The following is a 24,360-nucleotide window of genomic DNA, read 5'->3' as shown; positions in this document are numbered from 1 at the left end:
GGAGAGGTCTGAGCCCCTATCACCATGCACTACTCAGGCTGTGGCTGCTACACTTGTCCCTCTAACACCAAAAATGGGCAAGAGAGTTCCAAGATGCATCCAAGCGGATCATCTGGGTAGCAAACCTATTACTCCTTGCCTCTACTTTGTAACAGCTGTCCTATATCATTCTGGGGATTGAAATCAACTACTCCTGACAAGGTGATGACTCATCTTCCCAATTCAAGGAGCTTGATACGCCAAGGCTGCAACCTTAACTTTTAATTCCATGCACTCATGTTCTATCTCCTGTGGGAGCACTCTCCCTTTGGGTTCTTGGGGTCTGCATGCCCAAAATGGCAGGGGCAGAAAGCTAAATTCCCCAAGAGGGCCATTGAGAGTGACAGAGAATAGGGCTACTCCTGCTCCCACTCTCTTGATTCCTGGACTCATACGTTCTACCCTACTGAGTACATAGCACCACATAGATTGTTGATTTAGAATGTATACCATGTCTGCCAAAGAAGACATAGAGATGGGCAACAGACATGAAAAGATGTTCAACATCACTAATCATCAGGGAAATGCAAATCAAAACCACAGTGAGATATTACCTCACACCTGTCAGAATGGTTATCACCAAAAAGACAACAAATAACAAGTGTTGGTGAACATGTGGAGAAAAGGGAACCCTAATGCACTGTTGGTGGGCATTGTAGTGTCAGTCACTATGGAAAACAGTACAGAGGTTCTTCAAAAAATTAAAAATCAAACTTCCATATGATCTAGAAATTTCACTTTTGGGTATTTACCCAAAGAAAACAGAAACACTAATTTGAAGACATGTGCACACTAATGTCCATTGCAGCATTATTTACAATAGCCAAGATACGGAAACAACTTAAGTGTCTGCCACTAGATGAGTGGATCAGGAAGACAGATAGGTAGGTAGGTAGGTAGATAGATCGATAGACAGACAGACAGACAGACACAATGGAATATTACTCGGCCATAAAAAAGAGAGACCTTGCAATTTGTGACAACATAGATGGATCCAGAGGGTATTATGCTAATTGAAATAAGTCAGGTAGAAAGACAAATTACCTATGGTCTCACTTAAATGTAGAATCTAAAATAACAAAACAAATAAAGCAAAGTGAAAACAGACTCATAGATACAGAGAATACGGGGTTGGTTGCCAGATGAGAGGAGGGTGGGAAGGGTTGAAATAGCTGAAAGGAATTAAGAGGTAAAAGCCTCCAGTTATTAAATAAATAAGCCATGGGAATGTCACATACAGCATAAGGAATATGGTCAGTAATATTGCAGTAATTTTACATGGAGATAGATGGTTACTAGACTTACCAAGGTGATCACTTCATAATATATGCAAATGTCAAATCACTATGTAGTACACCTGAAACTAGCATAGTATTGTACCTCAACTGTATCTCAATAAACAAACAGACAAACAAAGAATGTATGCTATGTTCCAGAGGATGGTGTCCCATCCTTCCTGACTCAGGGGAGCCTTCAGTAGCTCAGTCCAACACTCCGTTAGGCCAGCAGCTTCTCAAAGGTGCCACATGTAAAATAACTACTGCATCCCATGATCCTGTGTCCAATCCCTCACCTTCCTTTCTCTGACATGAGCTCCTTCATCATACACAATGCAACGTGGGCATCCTAAGACAAGAGATTTATGTTGGAGCTGAAATGCCAGGAAAAGCCTCTGGAGAAGTGGAAACAACTTTTTCCCCTAAGACATGGCTTTGAAAAAACTGCGTATTTTAGTATTTCAGAACCATCACCTCCTGCTTTCTCCCAGTCTTTCTCCCTCATCCTGTTTCCAGACTTTCTCTAATGTCCTCATGGCATTTCCCAGAGTGTAAAATACGGACCATCAAAAAGTAGCTAACAAAACAAAATTAGGGATGAATTCCATAGTGTCTCCCTGCACTGTACTCTGAGTTCTCATCACACATTAGTGGCTAGTAACCTAAGTCTCATGCATTTGCACAGCCCTCTGTTGTTTGTACAACACTTTCACTCACAGCACTACATTTGTAATGACAATGCTCTCTTACATCCATTTGAAACACTCAACTGTCCCCTAAGCTGCTTCATACCTTGTGTCTTACTCCAGGCAGAATTAAGACACCCTTCCCTTGCCTTAAGGACAACACACCTTCCTGCTTGTCCACCTCCCTCTCTGGCCACAGCCCTGCAATCTCCTTAGGGTTTCCTCCTCTCTTACCTTTAAAGGTTGGAGTTCCTAAGACCTCGTTCTTACGCCCTTCTCTTTTCACTCTATGCTCTTTCCCTAAACTGTTTCATCTACACCCAAACACTGGCTATACCCAGATAACTTACACATAAACATCTCTAGCCCACACTTCCACCAAGACACGTGTGGCCAATAGTCCATTCATCCATCTCCATCTGGACATCTCAAAGGCACCAAACATGACATGTCTGCTGATGATCTCCATCTCACTGAAAAATGCCCCATTCTTTCTATTATTCCCTCCCTAATGCCCCATATTTGATCTAGTGCCAGACTCTGCCCACTTTCCCTCTCTCAGTTAAATCCACCCATTTCTCTCCATGCCCTGACACCAGTCAAGCCCCACCGTCTCACATGGACAAGCCTCTTGGCTACCCCTCTGTTTATGCCAATCCACTCTTCTCACACACACTGATCCCTTCATAAACATACATTATGAACATGTCAGTCCGCATGTCAGAACCACTCAGTGGCTTCCGATTGCTCTCAGGGTAAATATACATGAAGACCTGCAGGGCCCAGCCCTACCAAACAGAGCCCTGCTAGCCCTCCAGCTTCATCTCAAACCTCTCTCCCTCCTACTCTGTGCTCCATCCACAAGGCCCTTTCCCTTTACCAAATATGTCACGCTTCTTCCAGCTTCAGGCCTTAAGCATGTTGGTCCTCTCTCTAGAATACCTTCCCTGATCTCAAGCTTCCATTGCACCTTAAAGCTTGCCACTCAGAGCTCTCTCCAGGGTTTGTCATCATCTATTCATATGACTGCTTTGTTAACATACACCTCCTTAAGTAGATGGCCGTCAGCCCCATGAGGGACTGTGCATTTTGCTCTCTTGTGCATCCCTGTCACTGTCCCAGTGGCCAGCACACAATAACCCTCAATAAAGCATTGCCCTTTCTGCGAGCTGGGCACTATTCTAAGTGCTAGACATCTATTAGCTTATTCAAACGAAGAACAACCTTACATGTGAGCACTATTACTGCATCCATTTTGTAGATGAAAGAATCAAAGCCAGAGAAGTTAAGTGATTAGTCCAACATTACAAAGAGATTAAGATGCATCCATAGCCTGGATTCAAACTTGCCTCGATGACTCCCGAGTCTGCTCTTGATCATTCTCTCAACCCCCTCTTCATGAATGAGGGAGCAGTCTACAGTTCCACAGAGTGGGAGTTAGAACCCAGAGCCGAGGACTCTTCCTGCTAGCTTTGGTTCCTGCATCTTTGCCTGCAGTCACCTCACCAAAAGCTTATAAGCTAGTCACCTGTGGCCTCGCCCCAACTCTGGCTTCATATCAAAAGCACCTGGAGGATTTGTTAAATTTTCAGACTTCTGGGCTACCAGAGGGCCTGACCTGGAGGAGCAGATACAGAAGGTGTATAATTCCTAGTCTAGGTACCTGTCTACAATTAGACTCTGAGCTCTTGAGGCAAAGACTGGATTTATTCCTAGTGCTGAGCACAGCACTTTCCCCTCTTCAGTCCTCAGTAAATGTGTGCAGAATGACTGAAAGTCCTTCTTTTGGTTTGTCACAATTTTATTCAAAGCTCTTTATTCACTCAGGGCCTTGGAACATCTCTATAGAAGAGAAGAGACCTCTCATGAAAAAAATCATAGAGATAGTATTACTTGTCCAAATTTCTCAGCAACCTTTAGACAACTAGCTCTTAATGTTCGGGAAAGGAGGCCGTAGACACCTTAGATAACCTGATGAATCTCTGAATCTTCTCAGAAAGATGTATGTACACACAGAACATTATCTACCAACTTTCAGGTTTCACAATCCTTGGGAGCCCCTAGGCTAGGGGGATGGACACTACATTAAGGATCTCTACTGCAATCTAAGGAGGAAAAGTTCATATTTTCTAATAACTAAGTTTGATAAAGACTGTTGGTAATAGATTTCCAATATGCAGCTGGGCATGTGTTCACCCAGACTTCAGACTACATTTCCAGTCTCCCTTGCAGCTATATTAAGCCATGAGATTAAGCACTGGTTGATCAAAACATAAGGAGAAGTAATGCACACAACTTCCAGGTTGTGCCCTTAGAGGAAAATGTTTCCCCTTATCCGCCTCCTTCGTCCCCACAGCTTTGGATCCATTGCTTGCATCAGAGTTTACAACAGCAGTATGGGTCCAATTAGACTCTTCCACTCATTCCATATCCTGCCAACTTCCTGCTGGCTGCCCAGATGCTCAGGTCTCACATAACCTTCACCTACCTGGGCCCATTTACAACATCCTTGCTAAATTCTCAACATGACACAGCCACTGTCCTCAAGGAGCTCTTCCTCTATTAAGGGAGACATAGGACAAAGGACCTCCACACACCAGGCAGAGAAGGATGGGTACCAAACAAGAGCAACAAAGAGCAATGGCTCCGGGACTTGATCACGAGATGGTCGAAAGAGACTTGGGTTCTGACTTGGCCACACTTGTAGTGTGACCTTGAACAAGACATATTTCCTTTCTGAGCCTCAGGTCCCAATCATTTGTCAACTTAGTGCTGGAGACCACATGCTAGTGACAGTCTTTCTGGTTATTGATATTTCTCACAACACCTAGCACATCATGGGTTTGAGCTATGGTTCTGTAATTCTTCAGAAGGGGACTAGTATTATTTACAATTTACTCAGGTTAAGAACTATAATAATTATATTTACAATAGCCAAGATATGGAAGCAACCTAAATGTCCATGGACAGATGATTGGGTAAAGAAGATACTACTCATCCATTAAAAAAAAGAATAAAATAATGCCATTTGCAGCAACATCAATGGACTTGGAGATTCTCATTCTAAGTGAAGTAAGTCAGAAAGAGAAAGAAAAATACCATATGATATCACTTACATGTGGAATCTAAAAAAAGACACAAATGAACTTATTTACAAAACAGAAACAGACTCATAAACATAGAAAACAAACTTATGGTTACTGGGGGAATGGGGGAGTAGAGGGATAATTTGGGAGTTCAGGATCTGCAGATACTAACTATTATATATAAAACAGATAAACAACAAGGTTCTACTGTATAGCACAAGGAACTATATTCAATACTTTGTAATAGCCTATAATGAAAACTAATATGAAAAGGAATATATATATATATATATATATATATATTCAGATATATATATCTGAATCACTATGCTGTACACCAGAATTTACACAATTACAGTTAACACAACATTGTAAACTGACTATACTTCAAAAAAAATTTTTTTAAAGAACTATAGTAATGAATTCCACCCATGATCTTGAAGGGCTTCTGTGACAGGTGACTCCCCAAGTGTGTTCTATACAACTGAATTGTCAGCCTAACTATTCATGGTGGTGAAATCATGGGGATGGATGCGGTCTCCTAAGGTCATCAGTCCATCTCCTGGCCTCTAAGCAGACTGCATAACCATTCCAGGCCAGAGAACGGGAGGTCTTTACAGAGAGGATTCCACCTCATCTGAAGAGGACTCTTACCATGTTTATTTGGGGAAGAAATAGTCATAAATAGTATAAATCTCTGCTTTTCTAATTCAAACCACTTCCTCTGGGTCTAACCTCTGTGACTGTAGGAAACAGCTGGCCACCACCCTCTCATAATGACTCTTTGTAAACATTTATGGGGCAGAGGTAAGGTGTGCCCAATTGACCTGGGGCCATCTTGGTGTCTGGGCAATTGCATTGACAGGAATCTGATTTGTAGCTTCCTGTGAAGAATTGAAGGTCTGCACAAAAGTTCTTCCCTCTATACTTACATCTGCAAAGTGTACCCAACCACCAAATAAGATCACATGCCAGGGGCCTCCAAGCCCACTATGGTTTCTGCTGGACAAGAGTAAATGAGCCATATGCACACACCACCAGCTCATTGATTAGCCCATACCTCCTTCATTGGTAGTTGTTCGGCAAGAGTCTATCTGAGATGGTTTTACAACCAGCTCGTAAGTGGGACCCAGAGTGTAACAGAGAGCCAGGGTGAATGAAGCACAGACTTGGGGTCAGAAGACCTAGATTCTTATTCCCACTTCACAATATAAGTTGGGTGTCTTTGGATGAGTCACATCAGCTCTCTAAAGCCTCAGTTTCTTCATAGAAGTAGTTTGCAGATTTCTGACCATGTTGCCTCACTCATGTGCTAAGAAATAACAATGGGTGATAAAGAGCCCATCAAATATAAACCTATGTCATAACTGTTGATGATTCCTCTATTTAGGTTGCTAAGACAGCAGTGGGTTGCCCAGACAGGGGAGCATGAGGAGAGTCACATATTAGAACTTCCAGTTATATTTATTTTTATTTCTTGGGTGCAAATTTCTTTGGAGATACTTTTTATAATTTATGTATTACATTGTATTCATAAAAACAGAGCACATGAATTAGATCATTTAAGCCCCATGAGGTAGGTTCTCTATTATTATCCCCGTTTTATAGGAGGCGCCTCAGAGAGGTTGAGTCAATTGGCCAAAGTTACTAACACAGCTACTAAGTGCAGAAGTCCAAAATGGAACCCAGGATGCCTGGCTCAAAATCGCATTCTCTTTTCCACTATTAATGCTGGCTGGCACAGAAAGACATCTATAATTTATAGTAAGTCATATTTTGCATATGTTTTATATTGTACATAATATGTGAAGGATTAACAAATACTAACATATTTTGAAGAATCTGCTTAACATAGTTTTCTGATAGTGCCACATAATAATAAAAAAAAATTGAGCCCACCTGCTTTACAGTCTAAGCAAAGAAGGATATGCAGCTTACTGCCCTCACAGCACAGCTGGGGCTGCGGTGAGCTAAATGGGGTGCCTTGGGCACACAATTTAAGAAGGCGCCAATTCTCAAAGTCCTACAAACCTGGCCCTGTGTCCACAGCATTTCGGGGAGCTAGGGAAGGCTTGTGGAAGCACAGAAAGAGAAAGACAAGAGAGAAGGGGAAAGTCTGTTATTTATTGTTTTCAAACCCTTCAACTCCTGTGTCCCTACAGACCTGGCTGAGATCTGCCCACCTCCAGAGGGCTCCAGAGCCTGGCAGGATGAAGATCCTGGAGTGTGGGCAGTGGGTAGGGGGCCAAGGGCGACAAAATGAAGATTCCCTGACAGCTGGCTGGAGAGGACACAGGGAAGAGGAGTTCCAGACTCAGGTCTATGACCTTGAGCAGTAGACTACTCAGGAGTAAAATGGGGACAAGAAAAATCCCTTCCTGGCCCCCTCACATGTTGTGTGAGAGGGAGATCTGCCTTCTTCAAAGTTCTGTATGGATATTAATGTTATTAAGTACTGCATGGAAAACTGCATTGCATTACATTCTATTGCTTCTCCACTGAGTTGATCTAGAATTCATTCTTGACCCTCCCCACCTGCTACCCCTGTCCCCTTACTGCTTTCCCAATCTGATGACTGGTGGAGGGGTATCCACGGTGAACTAAAGAAATGAGGTGCATTCACCCCCAACTCATAGCAGTTCCGACACCCTTTGGTTTTGATTGCCTTTGCCTAGACAGAATCCCCAAGGAGCCGGTTGGGAAGGGGACACAAGGACTGGGAAACAGAGGGACCACCAGGCAGAGGGCTCCCCTGCCAGCACAAGCCCTGATTTCTACAAAGGAGACTTCTCCTAAAGAAGACTGCCCCCTTCCTTGGGCCAGTGGATCTCAGAAATGGTAGAGCCACATTCAGTCAAAAAAGACACAGAAAGTAAGAAAATTTATGTAAGGCTGAGGGAGGCTGTCTCTATCTCTCCTTTGGAATAAGCAGAGCTCATCCAAGCTTACAATGAGGATGGGAGGAGGCATATTTTTCTCCAGAAACAGGCTTGGTGAGACCAAGGGGCTTAAGAGCAATACACCCACCACCCAGCCTCCCCAATCCATCCCAGCATTGGAAGAAATGAAGGTCTGAAAACTGGGCATCAGCAGGCATGCCTATCACCGAGTATCAGAGTGGCCCAAAGGTTCCTATGCCCTGAAAGCTGAAAGATGGAGGGGAAGAAGATAGCTTCCTAAACCCCTCAGTGCCTGTCTTTCCTCAGGACCATCACTGCCCCTAGGCCCTCAACTGTTGGTGAAAGACCCATTAGCTAGAAATTCAGATCCAGAAACAGAATGTGGGCATTGAGGGAGGGGAGTTGCACTCTTTGGGTTTCTTCCACTCACAGCTTAAGGCCCATTGCTATCCAAAACATCCAAATTTTGCAAAACTTGAAAAGAAAATTACGAAGTATTTCTTCCACAGCTTTTCCCCTTTAATAGAGGGGATTACCGAGGCCCAGGTGAAATAATTCACTCAGGGTGGCACAGTGATAGTGGCAGAGCCAGGTCCCTACTCCACACTGAATGCTATTCTCATCATGCTCTATTAGCGCCACCAGTAGAGGGGATAAGCAGCCTGGCGAAGTGTGCCAAGTGGCCTTCTCCAGCCCTAGTGCGCCTCAGGTGGATGCCCACTCATGGGAATCTCGGGAGGACTGAGGCGTCTTCACTACCCAGGAGTTTAAAAGCCCAGAGGTCAAGCGAAGGCCCAGAGATCAGGTAGTGCCCAACCCGCACCTGCAGAGCTTCTGGCTCTCTCAATTCTCCCAGGGACCCCTTTCCCGCAGCCTTTCCGTCTGCGCTCTGAGTCCACATCCTTGCGCCCTCCTGGACCCCAGCGCCGCGCCGCGCACTGCGCCACGGCGGCAAAGGGCAAGCGCAAAATTGGAAGTGCCTGGAGATGGCCTCACGGCCTCCTGGCGGTTTCCGTTTCTTCCTTTCTGGGGAGGGAAAATTACACAGCGCTGTTTGTTTCCCCAGCCCCGGCGGGCGCGGACCGGGCATATGGACATGTCACGCTCAGCATCTGTGTCATCGGTCGCGTTTTCTGTGTTTGGCTGTGTGTGTGTGTGTGTGTGTGTGTGTGTGTGTGTGTGTGTGTGTGTGTGTGTGTGTGTGTGTGTGTTTGTGTGTGTGTGTGTTTGAGGCCGGGGCGCTGGGAACAAATGCGCATCTGTTAAATTTGACAATAAAGTCCTACAGCGAAGCTGCCAAGATTGGGACGGCGGGTGGGGGCGGAAGGCAGAGAGGGTGGGGGAGAGCTGGAGTCTCAAAAGGCGACTCTAAAGCGCCTGGCCCAGGTATTATGTCAGGAGAAGGTGAGGAGAGCAGCTGCTCCTTCTCGCGGGGTGTGTATGGGAGCGAGGGTGCATGTGTCCCTGTGAAGAGTACACACCGATCTGCTCAACATATGTCGCCACAAATCACAGTATCTCTCCCTCCTCCCACCCCCACTCCCTCCTGACCCAGGGCAGAGCAGAGAGAAGCGCTGAGAAGAGGCGCCGCTTCAACAGGTGTCTTGGTGCGCAATGCACCTTTTCACGCATTCACTGTCTCCGCCGGCGGCGAGATAATGTAGACACTTTGTTTCCAGGAGCTGCGTGCGAGCTATGGACTCTCGGGGGGGGGGGGGGGGCGAGGCGGCCCTGGGCAGGGAGGGGGATCTGCAAATAAAGACCTCGGATGCTCCTGGGGTCCCGGGCCCTCTCTTCCTTTTGTTAGAGGATTCCCTGGACCGCAGCTCCTTCGTGCGCCCTGGGGGGTGGCATATGGCGCCCTCTCACCTACCCAAGAAAAAGAACTAGCTACCCATTCAAGAGCGCACGAGGTCCCTGAGCCGGGGAGGGGGAGTCTCTGAGGGGATGGCTTCTCTCCCAAAGCGAATGAGGAGCCTGCCTTATCTCTCTCCCCACCCCACCTCCGCCAAACCCTCAGCTGGCGCAGCAGCAGTTGGGTGGGGAGCAGCGCGCAGGGCAGCACCAGCCTGCGGAAGCGCCCCAGCTCCCGGCAGATGAAATATGGGGCTGGTGAGCCCCTGGAGACCATATGCTTTCAATAAAAGAAGACAAATAGGACTGAGATAGGCCTTGCAGCCAACCTGTTATAAATGGGTGGCAACTGGGCCAATGTACACGGGAGAAATCCCGGGGGGAGGCCTGCTCCGTGCCAAATCCATGTGTCAGCTTCTAGGACAGGTGTGCCCAGGGGCCAGGGGCCAGGTCTCCCCACTCTGGGTTTATCACGGCAAAGGTAATATTGTGCTAACTATGAGTAAACAGTCATTGTGAAAACGAAGGAGAGTTTATCAGAGGCGAACTAGTTGGGGGGTGGCTTAACAATAAAGTTGCCCGCCTTGGGAGCAGGTGATGGCTGGCTGTGGGACTCCCGTGGTAGATGTTTTCCAAAGCACTCCACTTTACAATCTCTTGTAATTATTTATTAAGCGAAATCTATTTATTATTATTTTAGCAAACACTGGAGACAGGTGGGGCTTTCTTTTCGTCGTCTCCTTTTGTTTGAAGGGCTGTTTGAAGTGGCCAGTCTCGGCCCGGGCAGCTCGCTCGCCAGATTTTTGTCTTCCCCTCTTTCAGCTCCGAGACGAAGGCGAGAGAAAGAAGCCCCCTCCACTGGCAAGCTATTAGCTATTCAGCTTCCTGTGGCCACCCTCCCCCAGCTTATTTCTCAAAGAGCCCCCAGGCACTGCTAAGAATCCCCCCGCCAACGAGAAGGCAGTAGGGCGGACCGCTGCCTTCCTTCCTTTCCAATCTACCCGCGGTCTCCAGACGTCAGGCTATCGCCTCTCTCCTGGGGCCCCTCAGCCTCTAGGCAAGCCTAGGTCTCCGGAGAGTCGAGGGTTGCGGGGTTCCCAGAGGCCTTACAGGCAGCGACGGGCCGGGGGCTTCAGGAACAGGCTCTGCTCCCGGCTGGAAGAGCCGCTTCACAAATAACCGCCAGTGCGCACTGAGTTATCACAGCCTGCGCCTCCGCCTCCAAAAGCACAGGAGTTAACTTTGGAGAGGGGGTCTGTGCGTCCTCTGCAGCGGAAAGGGGGTACGTGTATCCTTGACCTCTAACCCTCAAGGACTCCTCCACCTCCGGCCCCGCCCTTCTGACCAGAAGAAGGGCTGCAGAGAGTTTTTGAGTGCCCCAAGGAGACCGCTGCCCCGGCCGCTGCGCGCTCCTCGCCCTAACTGTGTTTTGCGCAAAGCGGGACTGTTGGCGGCCTGCAAGCCCTGGAGAACCCTGAGCAGGAGGAGCGCTGGGGAAGCTGGATAAGAATTCTAAGCTGGTGCCAGAATTCTCTCCCAGTCAAGAAGGTCCCCAAATATCCCCAGAATCTTCCCTGGTGCAGGAAGCTTGCCCTGCAGCTTTCCTCTGTACCCATGAGCCACTTGACCCAGGTTGAGCCAAGATGAGTCCCGCCTTCGTTTCTCATCTGAGGGCCGCTGAGGGATGAAGGTCCTGGTTGTGGGGATCAGTACGGGTTCTTTGATCCCTTATGGTCAGGGTTCCCTCCACGAAGCCAGGCTGGGCCCTGTAGCCCTTAGGGAAGCATCAGTTCCTGATGTGCAGGATGGAAATCATGCAAGGCAAGGGGATGGAGTGGAAAGCAGAGAGATAAAGCGTAAGTGGACATTGGCTCCTCTTGACACTGGGAGATGGGGTCACTATCCTTTTTCTACTCTGACCCTGTCATTCCTCACAGACCCAGGACTTCTATTTTCTATGTTTTGGGATGTCTGGTTTTTGCCTTGACAAAATATTTTCCCCCCATCAAAGAGAGGCAACAGGTGCAAGGGAGAATCTAATACTAGGATTAATACTGAGTTCCATGTGGTTCTGCTACAACTTGCTGTGTGACCTTGGATGAGTCACTTTCCCTTTCTGGGCTTCGACTTTTCTATCTGTTAAATGGACCTAAAGTTTTCATTCTTATGACTAGAAGACAAGTTCAGAGCAAGCTGTGACCTAAGGGAGGAGCAACAGCAAAACTTGGAACTCAGGAGTCTTGGCCGGTCCTTTTGTTGATCCTGAACCTGACCTCTAGCTTCAGTCCCCAGGCATCAAGGGAGGAAGCCTCTGCCAACAGCATACTAGCTGAGACGCTGAGCACAGCACCTCTATCTCCATGCATTCCTAGAGCCACCTCTCCCTGGCTCCCAAGCATATTCACCCTCTCTCTGCCTTAGAGGTAATTTCACCCTCCAAGCAGACTGGGCAAGTGTCAAGAGGGTGTCACTAGGGCAGATACACAGACTTACCTATTCCCCTCACCCCATCCCCTCAGTTTCCCTGCCGGGTTCTGCCCCCAACTCCTGCCAGCTTCCAGGGGCTCAGGGTATATGGACCTGCTAGAAAGTGAAGCCTCTGCCACCTACAGAGACTTAATCCACCCCACCCCCAGGTCTTCCCAGCCTTGGCTTTCTCCTGGGGTGTGTCGCAGTCAAGGGAGAGGAGCAGAAGCTGTGATCCTCCTCACCCTGAGTGACTGGAAGCAGAAGACCACAGGGTGTCTGAAACAGGGACAAAAGGGAGGGATGGGGACAAAAGGGAGGGGTGGGGGAAGAAAGGAGGGGTGATGTGTTCAGACTCATTTTGGAAAGATTTCAAGATAGTGCCAACCAGGGACTTGTGGAATCCCTGTGCTCACCGCCTGACCTCTGCCTAGATCACAGCAGGGGGCTGGACCACAAAGCGGCCGGCAGCCCCTACCCTCCTATGTTTGGACAGGAGGACTAAGGGCAGAAAGAGTTGATCTGCTTCTTGCAGTGCCAGCACTCCACTGGCATTGAGAAGATAAAAGGGCTCACTGTGAACTCCCCGCCCTTTCCTAACCCCTTCTCACCTAAGCTCTTCCCTAGCAGGCCCTGGCAGATTTGTAGGATACTATCCACAATTGGTAGTGGTGGAATGCCCCCTGGAGGTCCCACAATAGCCACCCTCCGCCTCTGGGGCACTACTGAAATGTCTTAGGTTTGGGATGGGGGATGAGGGGTGAGGTTCTAAGCATCTATGTCTGAGGAGTGTTGGATGTCATCTCAAGGCACCGTGGTGAGGGGCTCCTCATCCCCAGGAAAGGTCTCTAAGTGGCAGGAACATAAGCAGGATCTCTCTCTCTGGTTGCCCCGTCCCCCTTCCCAAAATGGAGAGGGTCAGTGAAATGTCACCCTCTATTTTTCCTAATCTGACCCACAGTGCAGGAGAGCAGAATGGCACTGGGAATTTTACACGCTTCTCCAAGCTGGTAGTCAGGACACCTGGCTCCTTGTCCTTTCAGAGTGATTTGGGGCAAGCTGTCTCCTTTCTGAGTCTCAATTTCCCCATGTGTAATCACACGGGTATTGACATACCCTACACATTTCCCAAAGCCCCCTTCAGGGTATCAAGAAGGGGTCTGTTTAGATATCAAGGAAAGACAGAATAAGAGCAAAACAGTCTAGGGGGCCGCCAGACACGAGCCAGACGAGGCTCTTCTCACTGGGCGAGGCTCTTTGAGGAACCGAGAGTTGCTGGGACAGAGCCCGTGGGGAGAAAGCAAACAGAGCGGCGTACCCCTCCACCCCCACCCCCCGACCTCGGCCCCAGCCCTTTGTCCGGAATCCAGCTGTGCCCCGCGGGGGAGGAGCGGGCTCGCGTGGCGCGGGCCCCCTGGCCCGGGCGCTGATTGGATGGCGGCGCGGGCAGCAGCCGGGCAGGCACGCTCCTGGCCCAGGAGCAGCAGATAAAGCGTGCCAAGGGGCACACGACTTGCGCCTCAGGAAATCCGCATGGTCTCGCAGCCGCGCTGAAGCTCGGGACCCCCTTTACACTTTTCTTCTCTGGGGCTGGGGAAACTTTCCAGAAGGGGCGCCTGCATCTCAGCTGAATTTGCAGAGGAAAAGGCCAGCTCAGCTCACCGCTGCTCTCACTGCCCACCGCTCTCTAACCCTTTGCGCCATAGAACAAGGTAAAGGCCACAGAGCGATGGGCCAAGGGAAAAGGGGGTCCTCTGGTCCGGCGGGAGCGGGGAGTGATGGCTTTTTCTCGATTTTTCCCCCAGCCGGCCCGAGATTGGGAACTGCGTGATCGACCCACGTTTACCCTTACCTTTTGCCCCGCCGCAGGATGGCGCCCCATCCCTCTGGTGCACCAGCTGTCCAAGTGACCCATGAGACAAAGCAGACTTTCCAGGGCGCCTCAGACGACAAAGTGACCTGCGTCGCATCCGCTCCGCCCAGCCCCAGTCGCGTGCTGGGGAACTGTGCCGAGGCAGAAGCGGGCGGCTGCCGAGGCGCCTCGAGGAAGCTTCGCGCGCGGCGAGGAGGACGCAGCCGGCCCAAAAGTGAGTTGGCTCTGAGCAAGCAGAGACGGAACCGGCGCAAGAATGCCAACGACCGTGAGCGCAATCGGATGCACAACCTCAACTCCGCGCTGGACGCGCTGCGCGGCGTCCTGCCCACCTTCCCCGACGACGCGAAGCTCACCAAGATCGAGACGCTGCGCTTCGCCCACAATTACATCTGGGCGCTGACACAGACGCTGCGCATAGCGGACCACAGCCTTTACGGGCTGGAGCCACTTGTGCCGCCCTGCGAGGAGCTGGGCAGCCCAGACGGCAGCTCCCTGGGAGACTGGGGCTCCCTCTATTCCCCTGTCTCCCAGGCGGGCAGCCTGAGCCCTGCCGCCTCGCTGGAGGAGGGCCCTGGGCTGCAGGCGCCTGCTTCCCCTGTCTGCCTGCGCCCTGGCGCCCTGGCTTTTTCAGACTTTCTATGAAGGGGCCTGTCTGCCGGTGGGAGAAAGGGAGAGGGCGGAGGCCTTCGGAGATGTGGGGCAGCGGCGGTGGGGGCGGCCCTTGGGCATACTTGCTCCTCCTGCTTCTGGCTCGCCCAGGCCCAGAGAGGGTGGCAGGCCGGGTTCTATCCCTACCCTCCTCCTTTTTTTTTTTTTTTTTTTTTTTTTTTTTTGGTACCGCGCCAGCTGCAACCCTCTGCCGCTGCCCCCGCGAGTGGGCATTGCAGGCTATTTGCATTTTAGGCCCCCTCCCTGCGGCCACCCTAAAATCTTCTGCAAAGAAGACTAGAATGGTAGCACTACACAGCAGGAGACACTCGCCGTCTCAGCCACCCTACCCTCACTGAAGTCTGCCTGCCTGTCTCTTACCACTCTACCCTCAAATGTGACTTAATCCAATATTTGGTCTCTCGACGTTGGTTCCTGTTGGGCAGTGTCTTCTTCAAAGACGTCGCTGACCTCTTCTAGTCCCTATCAAGTCTGGGGTTTCGGCCTCTCTACTCTGCCTTAATCCACGAAGGTGATCCTTTGCCTTCTCCTTGTGCACTTTCCTGAGCCATCGCCCTCCCAGGGGCAGGAGATGAGGCTGTGAATGGCGAAAGTGGAAAGCGCCTGACAGACTCTGGCAGCTTCCCCCAACACCCACCCACCCGAGACCTGAAGCACCCTTGTCTTTGAAAAAAAATCAGTTTGTAAATTATGTGATATCTTTTGAAATGAATTTTTGTCCAGTAAATTATATGGCCCCTCCCCTGATTTACACACTTGTATTTATTGATGAGATTTCATAGCGGGAAAAGTCTATATTCTGTACATAAGATTATTTAGGGACTGGTTAATGAGATTTTGAGCCAATAAAAAAGGATTCTTAAGAAGCCTGAGCAAGGTAACTTGATTGTGCAGAGAGGGCAGCAGCCTCTGTGACTGGGGTTGGGAAGGGTAGGGGGGCTCTGTCCAAGGAGAGGGATGAGACCCTTTCCGTGGGTCTTGGGTCCTTCCTGAGGCCTGGTCTGAGAGACTGTGGTGCTAGGCTGGAGGCCGGGCAGGTGGCATTCTCAGGTTGATCTGAGGATTCTCAGGTTGACTTGAGTCAGCTATACACACTTAGAAAATAAGAGTTGGAAGGCTCTTAAAAACCACTGCCCAGTCCCCTTGTTTTATTTATGGGACAACAACTTATCTTATTCCAAACAGTGGTTTAGGAGAAAGACAAGCCTCCAACTAGGGCAACTCATTGGTGCCACTGGCCCTTTTCCCAGTGCCACTAGCCTGGATTTAGAATGACTTGCATTCAGGGAAGAGAGAGTAATAACACTACAGCAGGGCTGGAGCCCTTGGAAACACCACCAGCAGGCTGTGCATCACAGGAATTTTCCCAAAGTGCTTAGAGCCCAAGCACATCTTCTGAGCTCATTTTGCTGGTGCTGTGGCTATGGTGTCATCATTTGTGGGGCTGAGAGGTATGGAGCAGAGAAGGTAGAGGGTCCAGCTGCAATCTCTGACACCTCCTGGACACTCGGCAGCCTTGATTGAAAAACTTATCAAGAAACTATTCAAGGTTTCCAGCCATGTGTTCGCTATCACTCCCAAAGTAGACTGATGTGCAGTGATATTGAAACTTGTCCCCATGGCACTGCTGGAGCACCCCTAAGTGGCTTCAGAGACCCCGAGGACCTCCAGGAAGCAGGTCTGACCTCTAAGAACTTGGAGTCTACTTGACTCTCTGAAACAGGAAAATGGAAGGTGGGCACCCTACCTTACAAGTTGAACCCCAGAAGCCTCCTTGGATTAGCCCCAGGGCACCCAGGGAAGCAGCAGTCCAACCCCAGTGGGGTGTGGCAGGGTCAGGGGCTGGGAGTAGGTGGATATATCGATTTCCAGTGTGTTAGAACACAAAGGTGGCCACTTTGCAGGGGTTAACGCGTCTTGCATCTGTCTCTTATGCCCTCCCTGCTTCAAACTGAACTTTTCCTCTCTCCTTTATTCCCAAAGTCCCTAATGGTAGCTGGGAGGAGATATGTCTTAGTTATCAGGGGCCAGATTTGGGGGCAGTTAGGAGGACGCTGCAAACAAACGAATGAACAAAGGTGTTGTTTCATTTCACAGCTTTAATCTAGAAGGAGGAGATTAATGGGTTATTGGTGACTTTTGCAGCAGCCAATTTTCCACCTGGGGCACCGCCCGGGCAGGTGTCAGCAGCTCCAAGTTGCACAGACCAAGCCACAGCCTGCTACTTACTGGGGATTAGGGGGAGGGGTGGACAGCCATAAAAATCAGGCAGGCCCATCTCTGTCCTCCAGAGACAATATCAAGTATGTAGACAAAATCATTCAAGGTTAAAAAACACTGGTGCTGAGTGGAAGTAAGAGCCACAGGAGGGATGGTAGGATTGTCACCTGTGGCTGGATTGGGAGGTTTGCCAGAGAAGGTGGTATTTTGGCCCTGGACTAAAAGTGTAGAGAGGAAGTCCTCAGGTAGGAAGATGATTCTTCCTGTGAAAGGCTGTGGGAAGTAGTGTTCAAATAGGCAGAGGACTCCCTTGGTGTGAACAACTTCCTGAAGCTGGAAAAGTGTTGGCCCTGGGTGCCAGGTGGAGGCACCCACTGCCAGTCCCTCTCCTGCTTATAAGGGTGCTCATTAAGGAGCTATTAGTCAACCAACACACAAAGACTGGTCATCTGCCCCACGAATTAAAAAAAAAAGCACTGTTTAACCAACTGGAATGCTGTGCCCCCACCTTGGGTCAGGGCAGATCTGACCCCCAGAGCTGTCAGTTCTACTCTTCAAGTCAGGAGGTAGAGGAAGGTTTAGGGCTCCTTGCCCAGGATGAGCTCCATCAAGGTGTTTGGAACCACACCGAGGTGATAAATCTCACCCATGTCTCTTTCCCTCATCAAGAAGGGCTAGGAAACATTTCTGTGAGTGGCACATACAACTAGCCTAGCATCACCATCACCACACACACACCCCCACCCCTCCACGGGCATTTTGTCTTCAGTGGCTTTTAAAATCAGTCAAGCTTCTCTGGATCTCTGCTGGAAGCCCACCCTCCTCCCACTATGCCTTCGCTAGAGTGTCTGCGAAGCCTCCTTTGGTCTGAGGTTATCGCCTGTGCCCAAACTCCCCCAAAGTGGAACAGGGTCCCAAGCAGGGTCTGCAGAGACACTCAGATAGAAGGACTCTTCCCCTTCTTCTGCCTTTGTTTGAGCCCTGCCTTCCAGAAAAACAGCACATGAATCTTGCACCACCCCTTCCCACCCGGTCCTCACACACAAGCAGGTAGATTTATGGTGCCCTGCCCCCATCCCACCCCACCCCCGAAGCTGATCGCAACCGCAGACAAAAGCATCCCAGGGCCATTGGAATGCTAATGTCTGGGAGCCGAGCTGCTGGGCTGGCACAAAGGCAGGCGGGGCCAGGGCCACACGCGACCCCACAAGCGCACTCTGCCCCTCCTCTCACCCATAGATCCACTGCCCAGCTGTGTGACCTTGGACAAGTCTCTGAGCCTCAGCTAATTCACATGAGAAGCTGGAGAGAATCCCTGATACCCTTTCACTGGATTTCTAGGTGCCTAAGGGAAACCAGTGCTAGCAATGGATGGAATTACAGCTCTCCCACCTTTTCTACTGGAAGCAGTAGAAAAGAGACTTCAGACCCAGGGGAACAGTGCAGGGGGGAGGAACACATTTGGCTGAGAATGTGGTGCAGAATAAGCACTGAGTATATTATAATTACATTTCTACATATATGTAATTAATACTCTCTGTTGCATTTCTTTTCCCCCTCCTCTTTTTAAATACCTGCAGATAGTGCTCAAGAAGGAGTGGGGGATGGGCGTGGGGGACAGTCACTAACCTTACCTGACTCCTCCACCTTCAAAGGGCCAAGAGCACAGACAGTGACAGACTTGAGGCTGGACACCTCTTCTATCAGGCCCCCTCCTACAGCCAGTGAGGTGGGCAAGGCCAGATAGTCACACCATGGAAACAGAGACCCAAAGTCTTGGAAGTAGGTGACTTGCCCAAGGCCCTCAATCACTCGGTGAGTTACTGGAGCAAGCTAAAACTCTGACCCTGGCTCTAGGCTAGTAATTTAGCGCTCTCTCCTCTGTGCTGACTCAGTCTCCAGTTGTCTATGCTCTGGTTCGAGCTGGGTCCTCTGGGTCTTGTAAGGCCAAGAGGTGACCCTGTGCTTTGGCCGCCCCCCACCCCCAGGCCCTTAGGGAGATTCCAGGCTGTTGTGTGACCTCCTCTGCTTCTGGGATCCGAGGGCCAAGGCGGTGGGAGAGAACGCCTGCCGCCCTAAGTAGGTCGGGCACCGAGGTCCTGAAAAGCAGCGGCGCGCCCCTGACCATGGTGCTGAAATAACTGCTTTGGTTCAGAGTGAGAGACGCTTCTTGGAAATTGGCGTTCTCAGTAAAGAAACCACCTATCAACCTCCTTTGCCCACGTTTCCAGGCTGGAGTCCCTGGGGAGCTCCCTGTGGATATGTAGACCCAGAAGACTGTCGGTTTCCTTGATGTGGTGGGGAAAGCATAGACTCTGTTGCTACCAACTGACTGTGTGACTCAGAAAGGCCCTTTTCTCAGCTAGGCCAAAAAACTCTCTCTTATAACTGATGGAGTTAGAACTGAGTGACCAGCTTCAGAATTTCTGACAGCATCTGAGAAAGTGGAATTGCATTGGAAGTTTAGAATGCAGCAGCCCTAAACTTGGAAAACTGGTTTGGAACTTTGCCCTCAACAGGGGTCTCATTCTTTGGGTTAAAATGAAGTTTTAGTTATTTCAAGAACAAAGGCAAAAAGAAGTCTTCCAAATGCATACACAAATGGCAGAGTGGTTAAAAACAGTTGCTTTAGAATCACAGAGGCATTAGTTCAAAACCTGGTACTGCCACTAACTTATGGTTTTCAATTATACTCCTTTGCCTCCCTCCGGCCCATATTCCTCACCTGTGGAGCTGGGACAATAAGTCATAGCTACTTAACTGGGTTGATTAAACATGCTTGCTTTTAGTGCACACTAACTACCATAAATGATAATAATAATAATTATTATTTTATTATTATTATTATTAACATCTTCATTTGTGTCAAATTCTTCTCATTCTCCCAGGCTTTTGTTTTTGGGGAGGGGGCACTTTTGGATGAATTTGAATTTCCTCTGCACCCCTGTGCAGTGCAAGTTGGCACCTAAGCCGAGGGCTACCCACTCCTTCCTAGTGACCCTCCCCAGTTGTGATCTATCCTTCCAGAGCTCCAAGATTACATATCCAGATGTCACTTGAGCCCCCCAAATGAGACATGTCCAAAATGGAATTACTCTCTCCTAACTCCGAACTAATGCTGCCTCTTGTTCCTGGTATAACTAGCATCACTCAGTCATCCATACTAGAAATCTAGGGTTCATCTTGACTCTTCTCTCTTACTAGCCACATCCAATTAACCCTTAAGTCCTGCTGATTTGTCCTTTCCAGTATTTTTTGAACCTAGCCTCACCTTTACCTCCTTATGACAACTTCTCTAGTTCAGGCTCTCATCTTTTGCTTGGAGAGACTGCCTAACTGATCTCTCTACCTCTAATCTCAACACTTGTCACTGCACCCTCCATGGTGCAGCCAGAGAAATATGCAAATATAATATTGTCACTCTCCTATTTAAACTCTTCAAGTGTTTTCCAATCATCTCTGGAATAAATTACATAGAGATCCATTACCTGCTTTATTCCCTCCTCAGCACCAAAACAACCTTCTTTGGCTGCCTATGGGTCTATTTTAGAAGATGCCCCACCTGATTAGGTGAGACTGGGTTATCACAAGAGTAACCTACCTCATAGGGTTTTATAAGGATTCAGATGAGATGACAAATATGTCCATAGACTTCATGTGCCTGCCTGCAATCTGAAACAAGCCTCATTATAATATCCACTCCATCTCCATCTCATTCCTACAGAAGACTAGCTAAGAAGGTATGGGCCAGGACTGACTTTCCCACATTAACCAGTGAGAGGTTATATGACTTGCCCAAGCCCATAAGCCTGTTAATTACAGAGATGAACTGATGCTCCTTCTATCTTTTAACCCCATCACCAGTGATACTACCTCTGTTTTACTAGTTACTTATTGCTGCATAAGAAACTACAAAAAACAAAACAAAACAAAACAAAAAAACACTTAACTACTTAAAACAACAAACACTTATTTATGTGGATTTTCTGTAGGTAAGGAATCCAGACACAGCTTAGGTAGGGACCCCTGGCACAAAGTGTCCCACAAGGCTGCAGTCAGGGTGTCAGCCAAGGATATAGTCTCACCTGATGGCTTCACTGGGGACAGATCCAACTCCAAGCTCACTTATGTGGCTATTGGCAGAATTTAATTCCTCAAGGGCTATTGGACTGAAGGCCTTAGTTCCTCAGTGGCTTTGGACCATAAGCCTTCCTCAGTTCTTTGCCATGTGGGCACTTCCATAGGGCAGCTCACAACATGGCAAATAGCTTCCTACAGTGCAAGCAAAGAAGAGGTAGGGGGACACCCAAGGTGGAAGCCAGTCTTTTGTAATCTAATCTCAAAAGTGACATCCCATTACCTCTGCCACATTCTATTCACTAGAAAGAAATGACTAAATCCAGCCCACAGCCAAAGTAAGGGGATTACACAAGGCCACATATACCGGGTGGCAGGGATCCTTGACAGTCATCTGAGGCTGCCATCACAGCGGCAGCAGCAGAATCTCTGCTGCCTGCTCTTCAACCCCAGAGACAGACAGACACACATGCTCACATACACACTCACACACATACACCTCCCCAGGACCAAATATATCAGAGCTCAAAAGAAGAAAGCTTAGGTGATCTGACTCCTGGAGCTAAAGCAGATGTCTCCCTGTCCCCTAGTGCTGGGTCTGTTTTCCAGAAGGGCCCAGGAGGGGCACCATTAAGTGAGCATTGGAGCTACCCCAGCTGATCTCTGACATCCATTTACTGTTTTCACAGGCCTCCCCACCCCCACTCCCAGAGGCAGAGATTTAGGACGTCTGGGGCCTGGACACTGTACCCACTGAAGGGAAATTTACTGCCTCTGGAGAACCAGGGCCTGACTTGGGGTCTTGAATGCATCTTTTTCCCCTTTGCCTCTGCTTTATTAGGTTAATCATTGCTTGAATCGGTTGCCATGGTTTGGGCAAACCCATGGTGACTCTATAATGAAGCCTGAAAGACTTGGACCCCATTTATCATCCCCAGTGTTTGGGAGGCCCAGAGCCTCATTTGCCTCCCCCAGGGTCTGAGCACCACCCTTCTGCCTGGGGCCCCTATGCCCCTTTTGAACGAGGAATGAACAGGTGGCGACTTGGAAGAGAAGAGGAGACCCACACAGGTGGAATGAGCACTGCACATTCCCCACCACACACACACACACACACACACACACACTCACACTCACACACACACTTATATTTTACACTCCAGGAGCCTGGACACAGACAAATCACACAAACAGCTCTGCCAGAGTTTTTCTTTCTGCAAAGTGAGAGGCAAAGAATGATCTTCAGTTAGAAGGGGTCCCTGGCTGTCCTTAGAAATAGGGGGGCTGGTGTCTCTTCAGGTTGAGGTATTCCACACCCCTTATTCCATGGGTACATATTAAGCAGCATTGCAGTCCTGCAATGAATTGGAAACAGATGGGGCAAGGACCAGTGGGAAAACCGAGGCATACAGATGTTCAGCAACATGCTCAAGATCGTCCAGTGGTGCTACAGCCAAGGTAGAACCCAGAACCAGTAAAATTTATCACGAAAAAATTTACAAATAGAAGTGTATAATTAATTCTCATATATTCATCACTGAAGTCCAACAATTATCAACTCAGAGGCAATTATATTTCACTCACATACCTACCCACTTCTTCCAACACTACTTCTGTGGATTATTTTAAATCAAATCTGAGACATCATACATTTTCAATCATAAATCCATCCCCAGTATCATTTTTTGTTTGTTTTTCATTTTTTGTTTTTTGCTCAGCATAAATAGCGTAATAGAGTGTAATAGCTGAGAGCTGCTCTGAAGACAGACACTCTGGATTCAAATTTCAGCTCTGACCCTCCCCAGATGTGTGACCTTGAGCCAGGAACCTAATGTCTCTCAGCCTCTGTTTCCTCAACTATAAAAGGACACAATGATACCTCAGAGGGTAATTGTCAGGATTAAATGAAATTACACAAGACAAGTGCTCAGCATCTGTGCCCAGTGCAGAGTAAATGGAGATTTTTATTGTTTCCATTCTTGCTCCTGCTGTACCATCAGCAATGGCTGTAGTCTGGCAGGAGATCAGCTCTTGGCCTCCAACATGCAGGTCTCTTTATGCTGTCTCCTGGCATAGGGGCAAGTGGCTTGTCACTACTGCTCTCTACCTGGCTCTGGACTCTGAGAACACAGACCTCAGCAGTGAGCTTGGCGTCAGGTGCCGATGGCCCCCAACCTCTGCCACTCACAGCGCTGATTAGCTCTGCACTATGGACCCCCAACTAGCAAGACCAGGCCCCCTTTTCCTCTTCTCTTTGCATCTTTAGGCCTTCTGGCCTCTTTGCTGCTGGTCCCATTTGTGAGCAGGTTCCAATATACCTGCCTTACTTAATGTTGCATGTGTGTGTGCACATGCATGTGCCCATGCTTCTGTGTGCATGTGTGTGTGTCTCAGTGTGTGCTGTCCCTATGTGTGAACTAGCATATTCTCATGCTTCTGTGTGCTCAGCCTGAGAGAGAGACCCCAGAAGGAGATTAAAACCTACTCTCTAGCATTTAGTTCATGGTTGACTGACAGAGACCAGAGGAAATCAGTCAAATGAAGGCATGAAGGCACAAGCATGGTACTGAGACCTCCTGGAGGAGGTGGGGAGACTAAGGTCTGTGAAACACGTAAGATTGAGAACAGAAGAGAGGGGTGGCAGGGGGCTCTGTGGAAGCCAGGGGTGAGGGAAGGGAGGCAGTCTACATAGGTTCATTGTACAGAGAAGGCCTGAGTCCCAGTAGCTGACCTCTCCAAAAGAAAAGTTATTCCAGGAAAAACACCCACTCCCAGGATCAAAGCTCTGAAAGTTCTCCTGAGCTAAAAGGGCCCCCCAAATTTCCCTTCTTCTGGATGGCATCTAATTTTTATTGAGTGTTCACCATGTTGTAAGCACAGTTCTAGTACTTCTATTACTTAATCTGTGAGATCAGAATTATTATTACCATTTTATAAAGGATGAAATTGAAGCTGAGAGCAATTAACATGTTACACGTTGCCCAGTGAACGGTGGAGCTAGATTGAACCCAGGCTCTCTTGCCTTAGAGCCAGCAGTCTTAACCACCACTATGCTGCACCACTGCCATGCTTTACTTTTCCTCTTTTTAAGATTTGGTTTTGGACATTTTTGAACATGCATAAAATAGAATAGAATCCTGCATCCTCATGCAGCATCACTCAGCTTATACAACCACTGGGTCATGGCCAGCCTTGTTTCATCTATTCCCC

At 48.8% G+C, this 24,360-nt stretch overlaps 2 protein-coding genes across 3 annotated transcripts in view; one reads left to right on the top strand and one right to left on the bottom strand.

Moving 5' to 3' along the window:
- Window positions 1-24,360, bottom strand: part of FAM241B (family with sequence similarity 241 member B) — a 231,648-nt gene that overhangs the window by 186,145 nt on the left and 21,143 nt on the right. The window lies entirely within an intron of this gene.
- On the top strand, window positions 13,770-16,059 carry NEUROG3 (neurogenin 3). 2 transcript variants are annotated; one of them, XM_010951663.3, is made up of 2 exons: window positions 13,770-14,020; window positions 14,178-16,059. In XM_010951663.3, exon 2 carries the CDS (start codon window positions 14,179-14,181, stop codon window positions 14,824-14,826), a length of 648 nt encoding a protein of 215 aa, XP_010949965.2. In that variant the 5' UTR covers window positions 13,770-14,020; window position 14,178; the 3' UTR covers window positions 14,827-16,059. The 2 variants fall into 2 exon arrangements, with proteins under 2 accessions (XP_010949965.2, XP_074230572.1); XM_074374471.1 differs by having other exon boundaries at window positions 14,114-16,059.

The sequence above is a fragment of the Camelus bactrianus genome, chromosome 11, assembly GCF_048773025.1.
Source record: "Camelus bactrianus isolate YW-2024 breed Bactrian camel chromosome 11, ASM4877302v1, whole genome shotgun sequence".
NCBI classification, from domain to species: domain Eukaryota; kingdom Metazoa; phylum Chordata; class Mammalia; order Artiodactyla; family Camelidae; genus Camelus; species Camelus bactrianus.
Note: the sequence above shows the minus strand (reverse complement) of the source record. Positions and strands in the feature narration are given on the sequence as shown.